The sequence below is a fragment of the Equus caballus genome, chromosome 21 (genome assembly GCF_041296265.1).
Source record: "Equus caballus isolate H_3958 breed thoroughbred chromosome 21, TB-T2T, whole genome shotgun sequence".
NCBI lineage: Eukaryota > Metazoa > Chordata > Mammalia > Perissodactyla > Equidae > Equus > Equus caballus.
In genome coordinates, this window is record NC_091704.1 from 32,004,954 (window position 1) to 32,024,996 (window position 20,043).

Sequence of the window (20,043 nt, forward strand, 5' to 3'; positions counted from 1 at the left end):
TATTGTATCACTTAGGATTCTCTAGAGAAACAGAACCAATGGGATATATATAGATGTATACAAGAGGCCTATGAGATTATGGAAGCTAAATCCCGTAATCTTCCATCTGCAAGCTGGAGAACGAGGAAAGCTGGTGGTGTAATTCAGTTGGAGTTCAAAGGCCTGAGAACTGGGGGGCTGCTGATGTAAGTCAAGGAGTCTGAAGATCTGAGAACCAGGAGCTCCGATGTCTGAGGTAGGAAGAGAGGGACAGCCCAGTTCAAGAAGAGGGAGAATGCACCCTTCCTTTGTCTTTTTGTTCCATTTGGGCCCCCAATGGATTGGATGATGCCCACCCATGCTGGTGAGGGAGGATCTCTTTACTCAGTCTCTTGAATCAAATGCTAATCTCTTCCAGAAACACCTTCACAGACACATCCAGAAACAATGTTTTACCAGCTATCTGGGCGTCCCTTAGCCCAGTCAAGTTGACACATAACATTCACCACCACAGTTATTTAGCCTACCACGGGTTGCCTAACCCAGTTTAGAATGGAGAAGAAGAGAATGTCAGAGACATCTTCTTGAAGGAATTGGTGGCTGATCCTAGCCATGGAGATAGGCTAGAAGTTACCCTGGCAGAGAATCGTGAAAGAACATCTCAGTGGGGGAAACAGTATGGAGAGAGTGACAATAGATGAGCCAGAGAAACAGAGACCTGCCAAGGCAATGTGAGATTGTCAATGTGAAATTTTTCGATCATTTTTCTTAGCTGACATTTTGAATTCTTCTTTATTTTCCTTCTTTTAAACTTAGGATTATTTTTTTTATTACTGTATGTTTAAATTTGAGACTCCAAGGAAAACTTTGAGCAAGTGTCTCTTTCATGTTTGTTGCAAATCAAATGTATATTCAGATATGGTGGCTCCTCCTTTTCTTGCTCCCTAGAAAGGTGAGGGCTACTTATCTAGTGCTGCAGAGGACGCAGACATAGCCTATAGCCTGAATGTGGCCCACAGACATGCTCTGCTACAGTGTTCTAAAAAAAATCTGAATTAGTTGAAAACTTTACAAAGTGGGGAAATTGATATGAGAAGTTTGAATTTCTAACTTCTCTTATTACATGGGACAACATGCTCCTGTGACCCTCTTTCTTGCTGAGGCTGAAACATGAGCATTACAGTTTTAGAGAGATTCCCACCACCCTCTGTCTGGGGCCCAGTCTCCCCAGCCATTGAACTGGCATTGCAGGTTTCCTTGGAGGAGAGAAACCGAAAAGTGGGAGGATGGAAGTCAGAGTGGGCCACGTTTCTCCCTCCAGGCCTGCTTCTCTCATCACCGTCCCTTCTGCTCCCCTGTCTGGGCTTCAGAGTTCGAGACGCCTGCTTTACATTTCCAGGGCTCTATCGTTCCCTCTTTCCAGCTTTCCCCTTCCTACTGAAAAACCAAGAATAACAGCAGAACATCTAAAAGGCAAAAAAAAAAATAAGAAGACCCCTAACAACACTGATTACAACAGCTGAGGTCTCGGGCTCCTGACTTCCCTTTTTCTGGGGAAGGTGTCCTCTTCGGTGCAGTTTCTGGAGGAAAACACAAAGCAGCAGTGAGGAGAGAGAGCTCGCTTCATCAGATGCAGTGGCTGCAGGCGGGCTGGGTGATCACCTTCACACATGCTTATTAAAAAAACGCAATGTTGGGGCTGGCCCTGTGGCCGAGTAGCTAAGTTCGTGCGCTCCGCTGCAGGCAGCCCAGTGTTTCGTTGGTTCGAATCCTGGGCGCGGACATGGCACTGCTCATCAAACCATACTGAGGCGGCGTCCCACAAGCCACAACTAGAAGGACCCACAATGAAGAATACACAACTATGTACCGGGGGGCTTTGGGGAGAAAAAGGGAAAAAAAACCCCAACGAAATGAATATTTACTGCCCCAAATTCTGGCATGTTTCCTTCCTATCTTTCATTTATAGACAGGAAATGAGACCATATTGGAATACTCTTCCACAGAGTCTCCATTTTCCACTTGGCAATACATTGTGAGTATTTTAATGTTTGATGGAATGTTATCCTATGTTATCATTTTCTTATTAGTTTTTTTATTGAGATGAAATTCACATAACGTAAAATTAACCATTTCAAAGTGAACAATTCAGTGGCATTAAGTACATTCACAATGTTGTGCAACCACCACCTCTATCTAGTTCCAAAACATTTTCACCAACCCCAAAGAAAGCTTTGTACCCATTAAGCAGTTTCTCGCCATTTCCTCCTTCCCCCAATCCCTGGCAACCAGCAACCTGTGTTCTATCTTTATGGATTTACCTATTCTGGGCATTTCATATAAATGTGTCTGGCTTCTTTCTCCTAGCATAATGTTTTTGAGGTATGTTCCACGTTGCAGCATGTTATCAGTACTTTATTCTTTGTTATGGCTGAGTAATATTTATATATTTATAATGTATAATGTATGTACACACACATATACATGTATCCCCCACAATTTGTTTATGCATTTATCCACTGATGGACATTTGGGTTCTTTCTACCTTCTGCCTATTGTGAATAGTGCTACTATGAACATCCTGTACCTGTATTTGTTTGAGTTTGAGTACTTGCTTTAATTTCTCTTGGGTGTATACCTAGACGTGGAATTGCTGGGTCATGTTATAATTCTGGGTTGAACTTTTTGAGAAACTGCCAAACTGCTTTCCATAGCAGTTACACCATCTTACATTCCCATTAGCAGTGAATGTACAAAGGTTCCAATTTCTCCCCATCCTCAGCAACACTTGTTATTAATTGATTGATCGATTATAGCCGTCCTTGTGCATATGAAGTGGTACTTCATCGTGGTTTTGATTTGCATTTCTCTAATGTATGTTATCATTTCTAATGGCTGCAGAGTATTCCGTTTTACGGATGTCGCATAGTTTACGTAGTCAATTCTCCAGTGGTAAACATTGAGTCTCCCCATCTTTTTGCCCCATAAACATATACTGCAGTGACACCCTCATGTTCTCAGTTGAGAGTGTGGACTGTGGAGTCAGACAGATGAAGTTAGGGTGTGGCATTTCCACCCTGTGGTCTTAGGCAATTCACTTTACCTCTAAATCTTAGTTTCTTCATTGGTAAAATAGGATTAAGTAACAGACCTCCTTCACAGGGTGTTTCTGAGGATTAAACATGAATGTGTGTAAAACCTTTAACATATGGGCTCGTACGTGGTGAGCACTCAATAGATGCTGGTTGGTTTTGTCCATCTTTCCTTGCATCTGTAATTTCTTTCTTAAATTCATAGAGGTGACATTGCTGGGTCAGTAGAGGTCATGCACATATTTGAAGGCTTTCGACAGACATTGCCAAATTTTCATTTCCAGAGACTAATTTACACTCCACCAGCAGTGTATGCCAATGTTTGCTTCTAGCACCTTCAACACTGGAGATTATAATTAAAAAAAAGTCATTGCTTGTTCTCATTATTGTTTTAAATTTGCATTTCTTTGATTACTAGTAAGGTTGAATATTTTTGGGGCATTTATATGTCTCTTTTGTGAATTGTCTTTTTTTATGTTCTATGCCCATTTTTCTTTTGTGTTGGTAAACTTGTTTAAATTTCTCTAAAAGCTCTTTATATTAATATAACATGGCTTTAATTTATTAAAAAGTAATTCATTTCCAGTTTGTCACTTGTATTTTAATTTTGAATAGCTGCGTGTCATGGCTCACTGCTATAGGATCTGTAAATACCAAACTCCTGGTGTTTCTCAGAGGGATGGACAGATGGTGAGCAAGTTAGGCCTCAGTTTTCCTATCTGTGAAATGAAGGGGTTGGACTACAAAACTGCTCTCTATTTCCAGATTTGAAATTTTATAATTTTATTTATTTATTTTTTTAAGGATTGGCACCTGAGCTAACAACTGTTGCCAATCTATTTTTTTTTCTTTCAGTTTTTTCTCTCCAAATTCCCCCAGTACATAGTTGTATATTTTAGTTGTGGGTCCTTATAGTTGTGGCATGTGGGATGCCGCCTCAGTGTGGCCTGATGAGCGGTGCCATGTCCGTGCCCAGGATCTGAACCAGTGAAACCCTGGGCCGCCGCAGCAGAGCGCGCGAACTTAATCACTTAGCCATGGGGCCGGCCCCCGAAATTTTATAATTTTATATAAACATTTTGTGTTTAGTATATAGTGTTATTTCAACTTCATACTTTATATTGATATGTAACAGTAATAACTATAAACATAATTACTCCCTAAGCTGCTGCTCTAAGTGTGAATATATATATACATATAATATTCTCCCAGGTCACAAAAATTAAAAATCTCTTATATATTTTATTTGTGTTGTACTAGATGAGTCATTTCTAATCCTCTTTTAAGGAATTTCTACTTCTGCATCATTGAGGCCACTATAAATTACAGCTCTTTTTGTTGTTAAATAGGTATTTGATGCTGTTAATACTACATATTCTAACTTTAAGAGCAACTTTGTGAAGAGGCTGTCAGCTGAGGTTCCCGTTGCCAGTAGCCCAGTTACCACAAGATGGCGGCAAAGCCAAACCAGGGATCTGGCAGCCTATTCCTTTGAGGAAGAGCATTCAACCACTGAGCTCCCAGAAGCTTCTGCATCTGTGCTGAAAATAACACCGGAGAACCAGACCTTGATTCTAGGTGAGGTGATAGAAATGCCACAGGCCAGTTTTGAAATGTTAAAAAAGGATATATTCATTCCTGAGAGAATCTTTGTCTTACAGAAATATCTAGTGTCACATTTAGTCAACTGCTTTTGTCTTTTTTCCCTTTGAATAAGAAATTTCCACGGTGGGGGTGGGAAATGAAACAAAAACAAAAGAAAGTATTTGTATTTTAAATACATTTCTGAGAATTGCATTGGTAGATGACTACTTTTGTAAAGATTCTAAGTATGTATGAATATGTGTGTGTGTGTATATATATACACACACACAAGTTTTGCAAAGTATAGAGTTTTAATGTCTTTGGTAAGATTCCTGGTCTACTACAGTCTGGAAAAAGATATGTTAGTAATGAAATAATCAGGTGTGAAATAGGAGAATAAAAAGATGAAAGCAGGAGAGGATGAGAGGAAGAGAAAATAAAACGAAAGAAGAGGAGAGGGGAGGAGAGAAAGACAGAGAGAGAGAAAAGAGAAAAAAAGAGGAGAGGAGAGAGAGAAGAAAAGGGAAGGCGAGATGAGAGTGAGAGGCAGTCTGGCCCCTGCTCTGGGGTAGAGATGGGGAAGGGGCACCAAAGCTCTGATGTGGTGGGCAAGGATACAGGATCAACAAGCTCTCTTTCTAAAATATGTAACTCTCGTTGGGGCACAGCCTTTTCTATTCCCCTCTTTCGGAAGCAAAACTTGCCACTATAATCTAGTGATTTAATTTCTGTTCTCCCCTTTCAAAATCCTAGGCCACATAAATCATTATCTTATCAGCATATTTAAGACAAATGTTAACAGCGGTGCTCTTTTCTCAATGACATTAGACACAATGAGACAGTGAAGTCCCGTAGACTATAGGACTGAAATGAAAGGGAGCCCAAATCATTTTTAAACCAATGATATTCCCATGTAATGATGAGTATCTATACTGAAAGTCGCTGGTTGAATGAGTAGGAAATATAGGGTTGTAAGAAAGGTCACCGTTATGGCCATCTTCTGAAATAAATCTTTTGTATCCCATTATAACTGAGGGGTGATTTTTATGCTGATTGTTTTAAAGGAATTTCTGGCTAAAATTAGGGGATCCTTTTTCCTTTCTAAACCTTAATTATTTTTTTTTTAAAGATTGGCACCTGAGCTAACATCTATTGCCAATCTTCCTTTTTTTTCCTTCTTCTTCTCCCCAAAGCCCACCAGTACATAGTTGTATATTCTTGTTGTACATCCTTCTGGCTCTGCTATGTGGGACGCCGCCTCAGCATGGCCTGACGAGCGGTGCTAGGTCCGCGCCCAGGATCCAAACCGGCAAAACCCTGGGCTGCCGAAGTGAAGCGTGTGATCTTAACCACTTGGCCATGGGACCGGCCTCTCTAAACCTTAATTAATTTATTGGATTTTTTCTTTTTGTAAGGCATTGCATGAGAAATTCAGAATTCTAAGAGACAGATTATTGGTCAAAAGGACTTTAAAAGAAAGTCTATTTTGTACTTCAGCTAATACTGTGTATTAATAAGATACATTGGTTTCTCACTGCTTTGCTGGTAGGGTTTCTTTCATTTTTGCTGCAGAAGAGTGAATACTGAAGATCCTCCCATCCTAAAGGGGATGTATGCAGAGAGGTTCCCTTGCAGACATGCTCTGTAAGCAAAACCTAAGAGGTACCTGCTTCCTTAGGCTGGTGGACCCGACCTCTTTGTTGATAACTAGGATAATTGTCAGTACTAGCATCCAACTGCAACTTTTTCTTTCTCATTTGAGGTTCTGAGAGCTGGCTTCTTCTCTTCTATACTCATCTACAAATAGCACAGCAAACAAGCATGCATCATTTCTCAGGACAAAGAGCAAGTTCTAAAACTTTGCAGCTATTTCCTGTTTTCATCCTCCCTTTCCCTTTGATGTAAGCTGTATTTCTTGGATTTTGGATAGCCCAGACTCGAGGTGCTGGGCTTTAGGAACATTAATGACAGTTTATCAAGCCCATGTTTGTCCAAGTGAAGAAGGGATTGCCATGTTTGCAAAAGGCCAAGATTTTCCAATAGTCCCTTGGGCCCTCTGATGATCAAGTAAGTGATATGGCAGATACTTAGTTTTAGAGGATAACTCAATCTTGAGAGCTTACTCAATCTTGAGAGCTTTCTTAATCTTGAGAAGAGAATAGATATGAATAATAATGATGCAAATAACATTGACTCTTCTATTAGTTTAACAGAAAGTATTTCAATGCTGTCATCTCAAATTAGCCTTACAACAGCTTTCTGCAATAGGAAGAGGGAGAGGCAAAATGACTTGCTCTTGATCATGTAGTTAATATAGATGATTGGCAAAGCAAGCATCCCATAGTGATGTCCTGGCAGGATGATCATAGCCTAGGCAAGCCAGACACTCTTGGCTCTATCACTTTAAACTATTGAACTGTTTGTTTCTAGTCTTCAAATGTGCAATATGTTCTTTCCATGCAGAGATAAAGCATTTCTTCGGCTGCTCTTGCAGTTGGGGTCAGGCCTTTAATTTTGGCATTTCCATTTGATTTAGCTCTGGAACCCATTGATGTAGTTTTTCATCCAGTGTTCACTTATGAGCCCAGTACTCTGGATAGGGCCCTGTGCCCTTCCTCCTCCCTGCTGCCCCAGGATTTTGGAGAGACAAGGGCGTGTGTCCCCACATTTTGTTCTACTGTGAAAGATGCCATGGGCTGACCTCCAGTCAAAGTGATTATCGTGTTTTAAAAACCAAGTTCAAAGCTAAATGTTTTTCTGACAGGATCCTACGAAGAACCACGGAATACCCCCATCAAAGGAAATTTCGAAACAAATTACTCTGCTCTCCGTTTTGGCAAGGCACCTCATGCCCTGGACAGAGGCTGGAAGGAAAACATTGCCTCAAAAGGCCAGGTAGGTAAAGACAGAAAACTGAAGATCTCTTATCTTGAGAAGCTAGACAACAGAGTCCCAAATGCGAGGAAAGAGCTATCTTAGCTGCTCTTGCATTCAATGAGGAAATGATGAATTCCTGATAGAAAAAAATGAATGAGTGAAGGACACGAATAGAAGTGCTTCATAAAAGAAATAAAATAGCCGACAAATAGACAAGAAAGTATTTAGTAAGTGTGGATCAAAAGAGTGAAAATGAGAATAACCATCAAAAAGGTAAAGATTGAAAATACGTAAAATTATACATACTGTGGTGTGCTTTTTCTAGCCAAAAGATCTCTTGGGCCATCATTTCCAACCATTTGGTGACTTGATTTGTCCTTTGGAGTCTCTCAGGATAAGTTCAATTTTTCCTTTATAACATGGTTTTTTAAACATTTCCTCTAAGTCTTTGTTGTTGTTTGTTTGTTTCTTGACTCAGTTTATTTAGTTCTTTTAGGTGTCTCTTATTTATGATGGATTTAAGATCCTAGGAGTTCACCCTAAATCCTTTGGGCATATTAAATATCAGCAGCATGTTTTCAAGTTTATCAAAGGCAATGAAGAGCCCCTGAAGAAATCAATTTTCATTTAAAAAGCTTTGAACTAGGAAAGTGTAAGTTCTCAGTTTAGGCAAAATTACTCATTTAGTGTGTGCCTCCAGTGTTTGGCATATATATCTTGCTAGAGGAACAATAAAATATTGTGAATGTAAAACTTTGATTATTTAAACTCTTATGCAATTGGAAACACATGTATTAAAGCAGGTCTTTTGCTGGGTGATTTATTGTTGGGTAAGGTTTGGGGATGGGGATGGCCAGGGAATTCTACTGAGGTAATTGGGGCACTGTTGACCTCATGCCCAGGCTAGGGCATTAGCACCACTGTCCTTTCCACTCTCTTGGAGTTTTTACTGCCCCGTCCTGCAGGACTTCCCTTTTCCTTGCTCTTATGCTGTTTGGTAGCTGGTGGCAGCAAAGTTGGTGACTCTGCGACGTCATAATGGTGTCAGCAAGTTACCATTGTTACAGCAATTGTTATCCAGCCAGAACATCGTTACAGCGTCACTGAAGAACCAGGGTAGGAGATCATGGAAACTGTTTTACTACAGTTATGTGCCGCATAATGACGTTTTGGTGAATGATGGACTGCATATATGATGGTGGTCCCATAAGACTAGTACCATATAGTCTAGGTTTGTAGAAGATTATACCATCTAGGTTTGTGTAAGTACACTCTATGATATTCACACAATGACAAAATCACCTGACAGTGCATTTCTCAGAACATATCCCCATTGTTAAGAGACACATGACTGTACTGTATCTAGAGCATTTGTTGTCATGAATAATCTGAAGTCAAACAGCATCAAGAATGGTGAAGAAACAAAGTGAGGACTTTCACCTTGACAGTAAATGTGTGTCTTCATGTGGTTCTTAGAGATCATCTGGAGGGTGCTTTCCCAGCGAAAGCCTACATAGCTGTGGAGACATGCAGAATTCTCATATCCAGTGAGCTCTATGCCACGTTGCTCATTTAAGTCATAGTAGATCTCGCCTAGGGAAGAGCACTCCTGGGTACGTTGAACAGAAGCACACCGTGCTGGACAATGCCTTAGTGAGCTTTGTGGTAACTATGGGATTCTGAAGAAGCGAGTCTGTGAAGAGATACAGTGAGCTACTGGCCAGCAGGCCACTTTAGGAATGTTATTTTATACCAGTGATTCTCAACTTGGGGTATTTTGCTCCCCAGGGGACATTTGACAGGATCTGAAGACATTTTTGATTATCACAACCCAAGAGGAGGGCATCTAGTAGATAGAGGCGGGGGATGCCGCTAAACATCCTATAATTCACAGGAGAGCCCCCACAATAACAAATTATCTGCCGCCAAGTGCCAACAGTGCTGAGACTGGGAAACTCTGCTTTATACTTAATGTTCTGCTTTGAATACCTCAAAACCCATGATTTACTTGACTGGCAATGCCTGTTATGTGACATAATATTTGGGAAGAATACCAAAATTTCAAAATGATGCCTGTCAGAGAGACTTCTGTCTGAATTACGGTAATCCAGTGATTGTTGTACATTTAAGATGAAATATATTGTTGTGAAGAAGAAAAAAGAATCTTCTCTTCTTTAACTATTCACTATTACGTTTTTAGAAAATTCTGACAAATACTTTTCTTTACCCTTATTACTAATTTTCTTATCTGGTTTTGATTGAAGTTGGATATGAGAATGTCAGAAGTGCTCTTTATGTACTGGTCCAAAGAAACAGCAACCAGATTTTTTTGCTCATGGAAATTTAGGCAAACTATTTAAGATCTCTGGGACTTGATGTTCCCATTTTTAATGGTGTTAATGGACAAGAACATTTAAGATGATTTAGTTCAATCCCAATGTATTACAGATGAGGAAAATTGAAGCCCAGAGAAAAATCTCAGTAACAGACTGAGGGAACATCTCTGAGTTGAGTGCTGAGAGGCACCCCTTGAAAGAAACCTTTCTTGAGAAAAGTAGCCTTACTAATGATCAACTTTATTATGTTGGGAAAGTCTTTTAATTTCAGAAAGTATTCGAGATATCATGACATTTCAGCTCTTGTAGACTTTGATGATATCACTGGTCTATGGTTGATTTGTGGGCTAAAAGGATTTTTAGGCTAGAAGGATAAATGAGGATTTTATTCTAGCTGAGTAATACCTGCCCTATGGAGTTGTTGGAAAGGTTAGAAATAATATATGCAAAATGCTCAGCACTGTGTTTATTACATGGTGGTTAGATAATGAATAATAACAATTGTTATGGTGTTGGTTTTGATAATGTGGAATCTTTGAACTTCCTAGTGAATTATCAGTTTTAGCTCTGTATCATACATCACATCTGAGATGTACAAATATGTTTCTAAAGAATTATTCTCTTTATGTGTTTGTTTTCAGAAATGCCTAAATCAGCTATTTTCAACCCAGAAGGTAGCTCACCAGGTGAATGGGAAAATGCAGCTCTGTGAGCAATCCCAATGTGTTTGGAAAGGTATGGGCCAAAGATTTTCAGTTTGTCTTTTCCTACCCTCCTCTCTCCCTGCGTCTTTCATTTCTTCTTCATCTTAAAATATATTATTTTTATATTTACTAGACTAAATCAATATAATTGTAAAATTTAGATAATTCTCATAATTGTCTGCTTTAACCATCCCCACCCCCAAGTCCCGTTTCCCAGAGGCAACCGCCCTTAGCTCTTCGAGCTAGTCCCCCTGGTATTTACACCTATTTTCTAAATAATATTTGTAAACTACTATTTCTTCAATTTTAGACTTTATCATGACTTTCTAGCATAGTAGGGAAGAACTTATTTCTCCTCCTGCCTCATTCACTTCTTTCAGTCTACTTATATCACACTTTTAAGAGGCAAAATTAGTAGTCAATGTTTACATCACATTACACTACAACTGTTATTCACTGCCAAGCCCAGTAGTGTACTATAACTATGCCGCTTTTCTAGGGTAACTCTTTGTTTTTCTTGAAGTTAAAAAGTTACTTTATTTTTTCACTTACTTGATGCCTATGAAACCAAGACTATTTCCACCAAATGCGCCCATGTTTTGTTCCAAAGCTATCAATGACCTTTTGCATGTATCCGCCCATATCAGTTTGTGTTTTCCATGGTGACCTCCCACCCAAGCCTGTTGAACAGTTGTAATTCTGGGTCTTTTCTCTCATGTTAAACCCACTATTTCCTAGCAGCTGTGCTGTGCTCTTTCTGGGTTTGCTGGTCTGAAATGTCCTTATTCTACCCTTATACTTGATTCATAGTTTGTCTGGCTGTAAATTCTAATTTCACTTATAATTTTGAAGTTATTGCTTTATTGTTTTCTAGCGTCCACTATTGCTGTTGAGAAGTCATCTGCTATTGTGAATTCCTGTGCTCTGTATGCCACCTGCTTTTTCTCTCTGGAAGCTCTTAGGAAAATCTCTTATCATTAGTGTTCTAAAATTTCATAATAATAAGCTTGGTGTGCTTTTTTTTTTTTTTGAACTCGTAAGTGAAAAGCCTATTGGTGGATCTTTTCAATCTTAGAGACCAACTTAGTTCTTGGAAAGTTTCTTGAATTATTCTTTAGAAATTTCTTTACCTTTGTTTCTTTTTTCTTTCTTTCTGAAATTATTATGTTGGTCCTTCTGGATTGACTCTCTAATTTTCTTGTTTTTTTCTATTCTATTTTTCATGTCACTGTTTTTTTTTTCCCCTTACCTTCTAGGTGGTTACGTCAACCCTGTCCACTAGCCTTGCTATTAAATTTTTTATTATGGCTATTCTAGTTTTAATTTATAAATTTCTTGTACATTTAAAAAATTTTTTTTAACAGCATCCTCTTCATGCTTTATGGATATACTATCTTCTCATTTCTCTGATAGTATTATTTGATAGATTTTGGAAATATTCCTCTTCTCCATGAATTGTCTTTCTTTGCCTTAGTTTTTTTCCCTCCCTATTTGTTTAGATTTCTCCCTTTCAACATAAAAGCTTTCTGAAATGTGTGGTGTTCTGGAAATAGTACCGGGATAAAGAGCTATGGGCTACTCAAATCAGTATAAAGATTTTTACTCAATCTCTAATTTTACAGGCACCATATATCCATCTCCATGGTGCCTGGTGTTCTTGAGTTAAGAGATTGTTATTTTTTATTTGTCCAGGGAATAAACATCTGGTTTCTTCTGGCATGTGCACGTGTGTATGTGTGTGTGTGTGTGTGTGTGTTTTGGTGGCAGCATTAAGATTTCAAGGGGAGGATGTTGGAGGCAGAGACTCATTGAGAGGTCCTTGGAATATTCTATATAGGGCTCTTAATTCCTTTAAGGGGATTTAAAGTATGAAATGGATCCCATATAAGCCAAGTAACTGATCTTAGACAAGTAGATCACTGGTACAAATTTTATCCAGGTGCTGTGTATATAAAGTTCTTCTTCATGTCTTATCCATATCTGATAAGACTGAAACTTCAGAGTAAGTGTACCAATTAGGCCTAAAGCTGGTGGGGATCTTTGGATGGTGATGCCATGAGTGTATCAGGGCAGCTCTGCAGCCATGTACTGGGGAGAGAATGGTTACTGTTGCAACTTCCAGAAGATCCTCCTTCTGTGCTGCATTTAAAGCTCCCAAAGTCAATTTTACTTTGAGCCCCACATATTCTCCTTCCAACTTTCTCTCTCCATCTTGGAAGTCTTTGTGTTATTTATGAAATTGTTATCCTGGTTGGAAAGTAATTGATTAGGTGCCTGAGTTTTGTGAGAGAAGCTTGTTGAGAGAGCTCATTTCATTAATGTCAAGGAAACTTGCCTGTTACATTTCCCTCTGTGATAAGTTCTGGTGAGCAAATCCATTGAGTGCTTTGGGAGGGTCTCAAATATAAATGTGAACAACAAAGAGAAATCTTTAATGCTAAAGTATACCTCTATTTTTACATTCTATCCTAATTTTTCATTTAAAATTGTTTTTGGAAATTTTCTTTTAAAAAATTATATAGATAATACCAAGATACACACTTTTTCCATCTAGAACTTTGTGCAGGTTTACTCCTCAAGCCTCTGTTTCCCAACTGTGTAAAGGGGACAAAAACAGACTTAGATGCATTGAAATGAGCACAAAAAGTTTCAAGCCTGCTGAGTATTCTTTTGGAGGTTTGGGAATGTACAATTGGGGTGAATGAGTGACACTTATCCTTTTCTTCTTTCTTCTTTTCTTTTGGATGATATTTAAAAAAAAATCAAAATAAAATATTTGGGGACATGTCTTCCTTTAGCTCTCTAATCTTCTTTTGATCTGACCAGCAACAAGTTTGTGTTTTTGTAAGATGCTAAATATTTCATGTAGAACAAAAATTACATATTCTATCAAGGCAGAGAGAATGTACTTATATTTATATTATTCTGGTATCTTAAATATATATTTGTATATACATACATGCACCACATAATGATGTCTCGGTCAACTATAGACTGCATGTATGATGGTGGTTCCATAAGATTAGTACCATAGAGCCTAGATGTGTAGTAGGCTGTGCCATCCAGATTTGTGTAAGTACACTCTACGATGTTTGCATAGTGATAAAATAATCTAACAACACATTTCTCAAAATGTATCCCAGTCATTAAACGATGCATGACTGTATATAATTTTTTTGCAAAAATTTTGGGTTCACAGAAAAATTGAGCAGAAATTACGGAGAGGGGGGCCATATATCCCCTACCCCCAGCACAGCCTCCCCCACTGTCAACATCCCACACTAGGATGGTACATTTATTATAGTTGATGAACCTACATTGACACATCGTTATCAGCCAAAGTCCATAGTTTACATTAGGGCTCACTCTTGGTGTTGTATATTCTATGGAATTTGACAAAGGTGTAATGACATGTATCCACCAGTAGAATAAAGAGTAGTTTCACTGCTCTAAAAATCCTTTGTGTTCCATCTATTTATCCCTCCCTCCTCCTCTAACCCCTGACAAGCTTCTCACTGTCTCCATAGTTTTGCCTTTTCCAGAATGTTACATAGTTGGAATCATACAGCATGTAACCTTTTCAGATGGGCTTCTTTCACTTAGTAATATGCATTTAAGTTTCCTCCATGTCTTTTCATGGCTTGATACCTATTTCTTTTTAGCACTGAATAATATTCCATTGTCTGAATGTACCACAGTTTATTTATCCATTCACCTATTAAAGGACATCGCTTGCTTCCAAGTTTTGGCAATTATGCATAAAGCTACTAGAAACATCTGTGTGCAGGTTTTTTTGTGCGGACATAACTTTTCAACTCATTTGAGTAAATACCAAGGAGTGTGATTGCTGGATCGTGTGATAAGAGCATGTTTAGTTTTGTATGAAACCACCAAACTGTCTTCCAAAAGTGGCTGTACCATTTTGCATTTCCATAAGCACGTGTTGTTCCACGTCCTTATCAGCATTTGGTGTTAGTGTTGTCAGTGTTGGATTTTGACCATTCTGATAGGTGTGAAGTGGTGTCTCGTTGTTTTAACTTGCAGTTCTTTAGTGACATATGATGCTGAGCATCTTTTCTATGCTTCTTTGCCATCTGTATATCTTCTTTGGTGAGGTGCCCAGATCTTTTGCCCATTTTTAAATCAAATTGTTTGTTTTCTTATTGTTTGCTTTTAAGAGTTTCTTTGTATATTTTGGGTAATAGTCCTTTATCACATAAATTTTTTGCAAATATTTTCTCCCAGTCTGTGGCTTGTCTTCTCATTCTCTTGACGTTGTCTTTCACGGAGCAGTGGTTTCCAATTTTGATGAAGTTCAGCTTAGCAATGATTTCTTTCGTGGATCATGCCTAGTGTTGTATCTAAAAAGTCAACGCCAAGCCTAAAGTCATCTAGATTTTCTCCTATGTTATTTTCTAGGAGTTTTATAATTCTGTGTTTTACTTTTAGGTCCATGATCCATTTTTATTTAATTTTTGAGAAGAGTGTAAGGTCTGTGTCTAGATTCATTCTTTTTTTTTTTCACATGTGGATGTCCAGTTGTTCTGGCACCATTTGTTGAAAAGACTGACTTTTCTCCATTGTGTTGCCTTTGCTCCTTTGTCAAAGATCAGTTGACTATATTTGTATGTGTCTATTTCTGGGCTCTCCATAGATCCGTTGATGTATTTGTCTATTCTTTCACCAATACCACACTGTTTTGTACTGTAGCTTTTTAGTAAGTCTTAAAGTCAGAGAGTGCCAATCCTTCAACTTGGTTCTTCTCCTTCAATATTATGTTGACTATTCTGGGATTTTTACCTCTCCATATAAATTTTAGAATCAATTTGTCAATATCCACAAAATAACTTGCTGGGATTTTGACTGGGATTGCACTGAATCTATAAAGTTGGGAAGACATGACATTTTAATGATATTGAGTCTTCTTATTCATGTACATGGAATAACTCTCCATTTATTTCGATTTTCTTTGATTAGAATTTGGAGTTTTCCCCATATAGCTCTTGTACATATTTCATTAGATTTATACCTAAGTATTTCATTTTTTGGCGTACTAATGTAAATAACATTGTGTTTTTAATGTGAAAGTCCAACTGCTCATTGCTGAATTATAAGAAAGCAATTGACTTTTGTATGTTAACCTTGTGGCCTGCAACCTTGCTATAATCACTCGTTAGTTCCAGGAGTTTTTTGTTGATTCTCTAGGTATTATTATTTTGTAAAATCTTTAGTGTTTCTTTTCTGGTAGTGCTTGAGTATTTCTAGTAAGCTTGCAGTTCTTTCCACAGCTGCACATTTCAAAGCTAACAATGAGGCTATGAGTAACAATTTGGCTTCTTGGTATAGCACTGTGGAACTCTCATGCCTTTATCAGAAGTTATCTGGTCATAGAGACCACAAGTCACCTAGGTGGGGTCACTTCCTGTTGATCATGTAATTTTCAGTTTGATCATAGGTCAAGTGGTTGGAGAGATGAAAAGACAGTGGTCTGTGGTTTAGACTTAGTGGGGTCTTTTGATGAGAATTAAAACTGAACATAAGATATAATTGTGAACCCAGATAATCATGGGTAATACAAGCCAAAAGTAATTTTGTGTGCTCTGGTACAGAAACAGAGAGAGAAAGAGCCAAAATCAATGAATCAACAAATATTTATTGACAAAGACTCAGAGTGGGATTTAGGTCTAGCGGGTAGTTGTGGATGTGATAGACATATGGATATGCAAAAATTACTTTTATTTTAAAATCTTTGAGTAAATATTCAAAGCAAGATGTAGTGTCTCTGTGTGCTCCCCACAAGATCTGTCATTACATTTTGGTTTGGCACTCAGTGATTTTTGTTAGAAAATGCTATTGAATATTTAAAAAATGTATTTGTTTAAATTAATACTGAAGTTTTCTTTTTTCCCTTTCTTCCCCCTGCAACTTGTAATTCAGTTTTATTACAATACCACTTTCTTTTTCACTTTGTTATCTCTTAATATCTGAAAGGATAAATATTATGTTTCCAGGATCATAGAGATGTGTGGAACTGTTTGTTTCTTATAGGCTGCAGAGATGGAGTCAGAGATGAATCCTTCTATCTTAAAAGGTTCAGTGATATAAACTCTTCCATACTCCAACCAGAGGTGAAGATTCATCTTACTGGTCTTCGAAATGACTACTGTAAGTTATTGTTTAGATCATGAAATGAAAAGTTGGTCCTGTGCTCTGCCATAAACTTGAAACTTGATTCTGGAAGAACCAGATGGGCCTTTGCTTCATGTCCAAATAGTGTACCATCCAAATATGATTAAATAGTTGATTTTTCCTTGTGCAATTTTTATGTTCAGGAATGGGTATTGTTGGTATTGGAGGGGCATGAGAATATACATTTTGTTTTACTATATTAGAATGAACTGTACAAATGGTAGCCTTTTCTTATGCATATATTTTGAAGCTGGGTAAATCTAATCAGTCAAACAACCACAGTGGGTTTTCTTGTTACGTGCCTAGCTTGTAAGTAAGTTGGAAAGACAAGACTAACCCACATGTAACTGCTACCAACATGCCAATGTAAAATATAAATAATAAACTGTGCATTATAAGGAGATATAAGGATTAGGGAGCTCAATGATCTTTGGAGTTGTCTAGAAAGACTTTGTGGAGATACTCAGAGTTGAGCTGGGTCTTGAAAGATGGGTAGGATTTGGAGGGGGTGTAGGAGAGAATGTAGAGCATTTTCAGTGATGTTAACAGCATGAGCAAAGGCAGGATGTTGGTAATTAATGATAATTAATGGCAATGAAGAGGATATATTGGGAACTGTTGAATATGTAGGTGAATGCAGATTATGGAGAATCAAAAGTTGGGTGTAGATTTTTATATTTGCTGTGGGAGTTGTTGACTATGAAAAAAATCAAAGGAAAATTCATGGCAGAGGATGCAGAATGCATTCAGTAGGAGAGAGCTACCAAAAGGTAAGGGACTTTTTTCTCTCCATGAGGAAAAATACCTGGAAAGAGGGATGAATTTAAGATTATTTCAAGTTTTTGAAGCAGGACAAAGGTGATGTCACTGGGAAGACAGGTTAGCAGTGAAGTGCTTTGGGTAGGAAAGACCCCATTCTTGCAATATTACATTTGAGGGGACAGTGAGACATAGAAGAGGTTCCAGCAGATCATTAGAAGTGAGGTTGGTAGTTGAAAAGAGAGGATAAACTAGAGGTCAGATAGTTATGGCTGAGGCCAAGAGCCAGTGTGTGATCTCCTGGTGAGGGAGAAAGGAGCAGAGGGAAGGGGTCTGGGTTCTGTGAACATTCACAGAGAACAATGAGCTGGAAGAAGCAAAATCATTCAAGGGAACAGTTCTCCTACTTTTCTTCTCCTATAGCTCCTTCTCTAAGAGACTTTATTGTCGTGACCAATGACAGTTGGAGGAGACATTTCAAGAGATGTTTAAAAAATACCACACTCATATTTAAAAAAAAAACCTTTTGCGGGGCCAGCTCCGTGGCCGAGTGGTTAAGTTCCCGGCTCCGCTGTGGCGGCCCAGGGTTTGGATCCTGGGCGCGGACATGGCACTGCTCGTCGGGCCACGTTGAGGTGGCGTCCCATGAGCCACAACTAGAAGGACCTGCAACTAGGATATACAACTATGTATGGGGGGTGGGGGAGTTGGGGAGATAAAGCAGGAAAAAAAAAAAAAAAGATTGGCAACAGTTGTTAGCTCAGGTGCCAATCTTTAAAAAAAACCAAAAAACCTTTTGCTCCCACTTCTGCTTCAAACCATAGCCCCTTTTCTCTCTTCCTTTTGACAGCAAAACTTGTCAAAAGGTGTCTATATTCACAATTTCCTGTTTCTCTCCCCACATTGTCTTTGAATCCCCTCTAGTCAGGTCCTTAAAATTTTTTTTTTTTTTTAAAGATTTTATTTTTTCCTTTTTCTCCCCAAAGCCCCCCGGTACATAGTTGTATATTCTTCGTTGTGGGTCCTTCTAGTTGTGGCATGTGGGACGCTTCCTCAGCGTGGTTTGATGAGCAGTGTCATGTCCGCGCCCAGGATTCGAACCAACGAAACACTGGGCCGCCTGCAGCGGAGCGCGCGAACTTAACCGCTCGGCCACGGGGCCAGCCCCTTTAAAATTTTTTTTTAAAACGAAATATAGTTGATATACAGTATTGTATTAATTTCAGGTGTACAACATAGTGATTCAATATTTATATATATTATACAATGATCATCCTGATAAGACTAGTAACCTTCTGTCATCATATAAAGTTATTACAATATTGTTGACTGTATTCCCTATGCTGTAAATTACATCCCCATGACTTATTTATTTTATGACTTAAAGTTGTACCTCTTAATCCCCTTCACCTATTTTGCCCTTCCCACACCCTCCTCCCATCTGGTAACCACCAATTTGTTCTCTATATCTATGAGTCTCTTCCTATTTTTTTTTTTGTTCATTTGTTTTGTTTTCAGATTCCACATATAAGTGAAATTATACAGTATTCTTCTTTCTCTGCCTGACTTATTTCACTTAGCATAATACCCTCTAGATCCATCTAGGTTGTTGCAAATAGCAGGATTTTACTCTTTTTTTATGGCTGAGTATTATTCCAATATGTGCGTGTATATGTATCTACATGTATATACCACATACCACATCTTATTTATCCATTAATTTACCAATGGACACAAGTTGCTTCTGTATCTTGGCTATTGCGAATAATGCTGCAATGAACATGGAGTGCATATATCTTTTTGAATTAGTGTTTTCTTCAGAATTTTAATAAGGATTATTTTAATAGGGATTGCATTGAATCTGTAGATTGCTTTGGGTAGTATGGACATTTTAAGAATATTAATTCTTCCAATCCACGAGCATGGTGTATCTTCCATTTATTTTTGTTGTCTTCAATTTCTTTCATCAATGTCTTATAGTTTTCAGTGTACAGGTCTTTCACTTCCTTGGTTAAATTTATCCCTAGGTATTTAGTTCTTTTTGGTGTCACTGAAAATGGGATTTAAAAAAAAATTCTCTTTCTGCTAGTTTGTTGTTAGTGTATAGAAATGCAACTTACTTCTGTATATTTATTTTGTATCCTGCAACTTTGCTGAATTCATTTATTAGTTCTAATAGTTTTTTGGTGGAGTCCTTAAGGTTTTCTGTATATAGTATCATGTCATTTGAAAATTGTGATAGTTTTAATTCTTCTTTTCCAATTTGGATGCCTTTTGTTTCCTTTTCTCGTCTGATTGCTGTAGCTAGGACTTCCAACACTGTTGGTATATTTGTCTTAGTTAGGTTCACAGCTTAAGTTTTGTCTTGCCTTCCGTGGATGGTGTTCCAAATCTCAGATCAGTTTCTTAAGCCTTGACTATGCTGGTTTGGGTCTATCTCCCATGTATGTGGATCAGAGTCTAAGCTGAGACTTGTCTGGATGTTTCAAAACTTAGTTCAGTTCTCAAAGCCTTTACTAAGCT

General features: G+C 38.2%; 1 protein-coding gene across 1 annotated transcript in view; it reads left to right on the plus strand.

Moving 5' to 3' along the window:
- CDC20B (cell division cycle 20B) overlaps window positions 1–20,043 on the plus strand; it is a 59,191-nt gene that overhangs the window by 22,352 nt on the left and 16,796 nt on the right. The window contains exons 4-7 of the mRNA XM_001494024.5: window positions 4,421–4,649; window positions 7,420–7,550; window positions 10,510–10,603; window positions 16,621–16,737. Of these exons, the coding sequence (XP_001494074.2) occupies window positions 4,421–4,649; window positions 7,420–7,550; window positions 10,510–10,603; window positions 16,621–16,737 (571 nt within the window). The remainder of the gene's footprint in view (window positions 1–4,420; window positions 4,650–7,419; window positions 7,551–10,509; window positions 10,604–16,620; window positions 16,738–20,043) is intronic.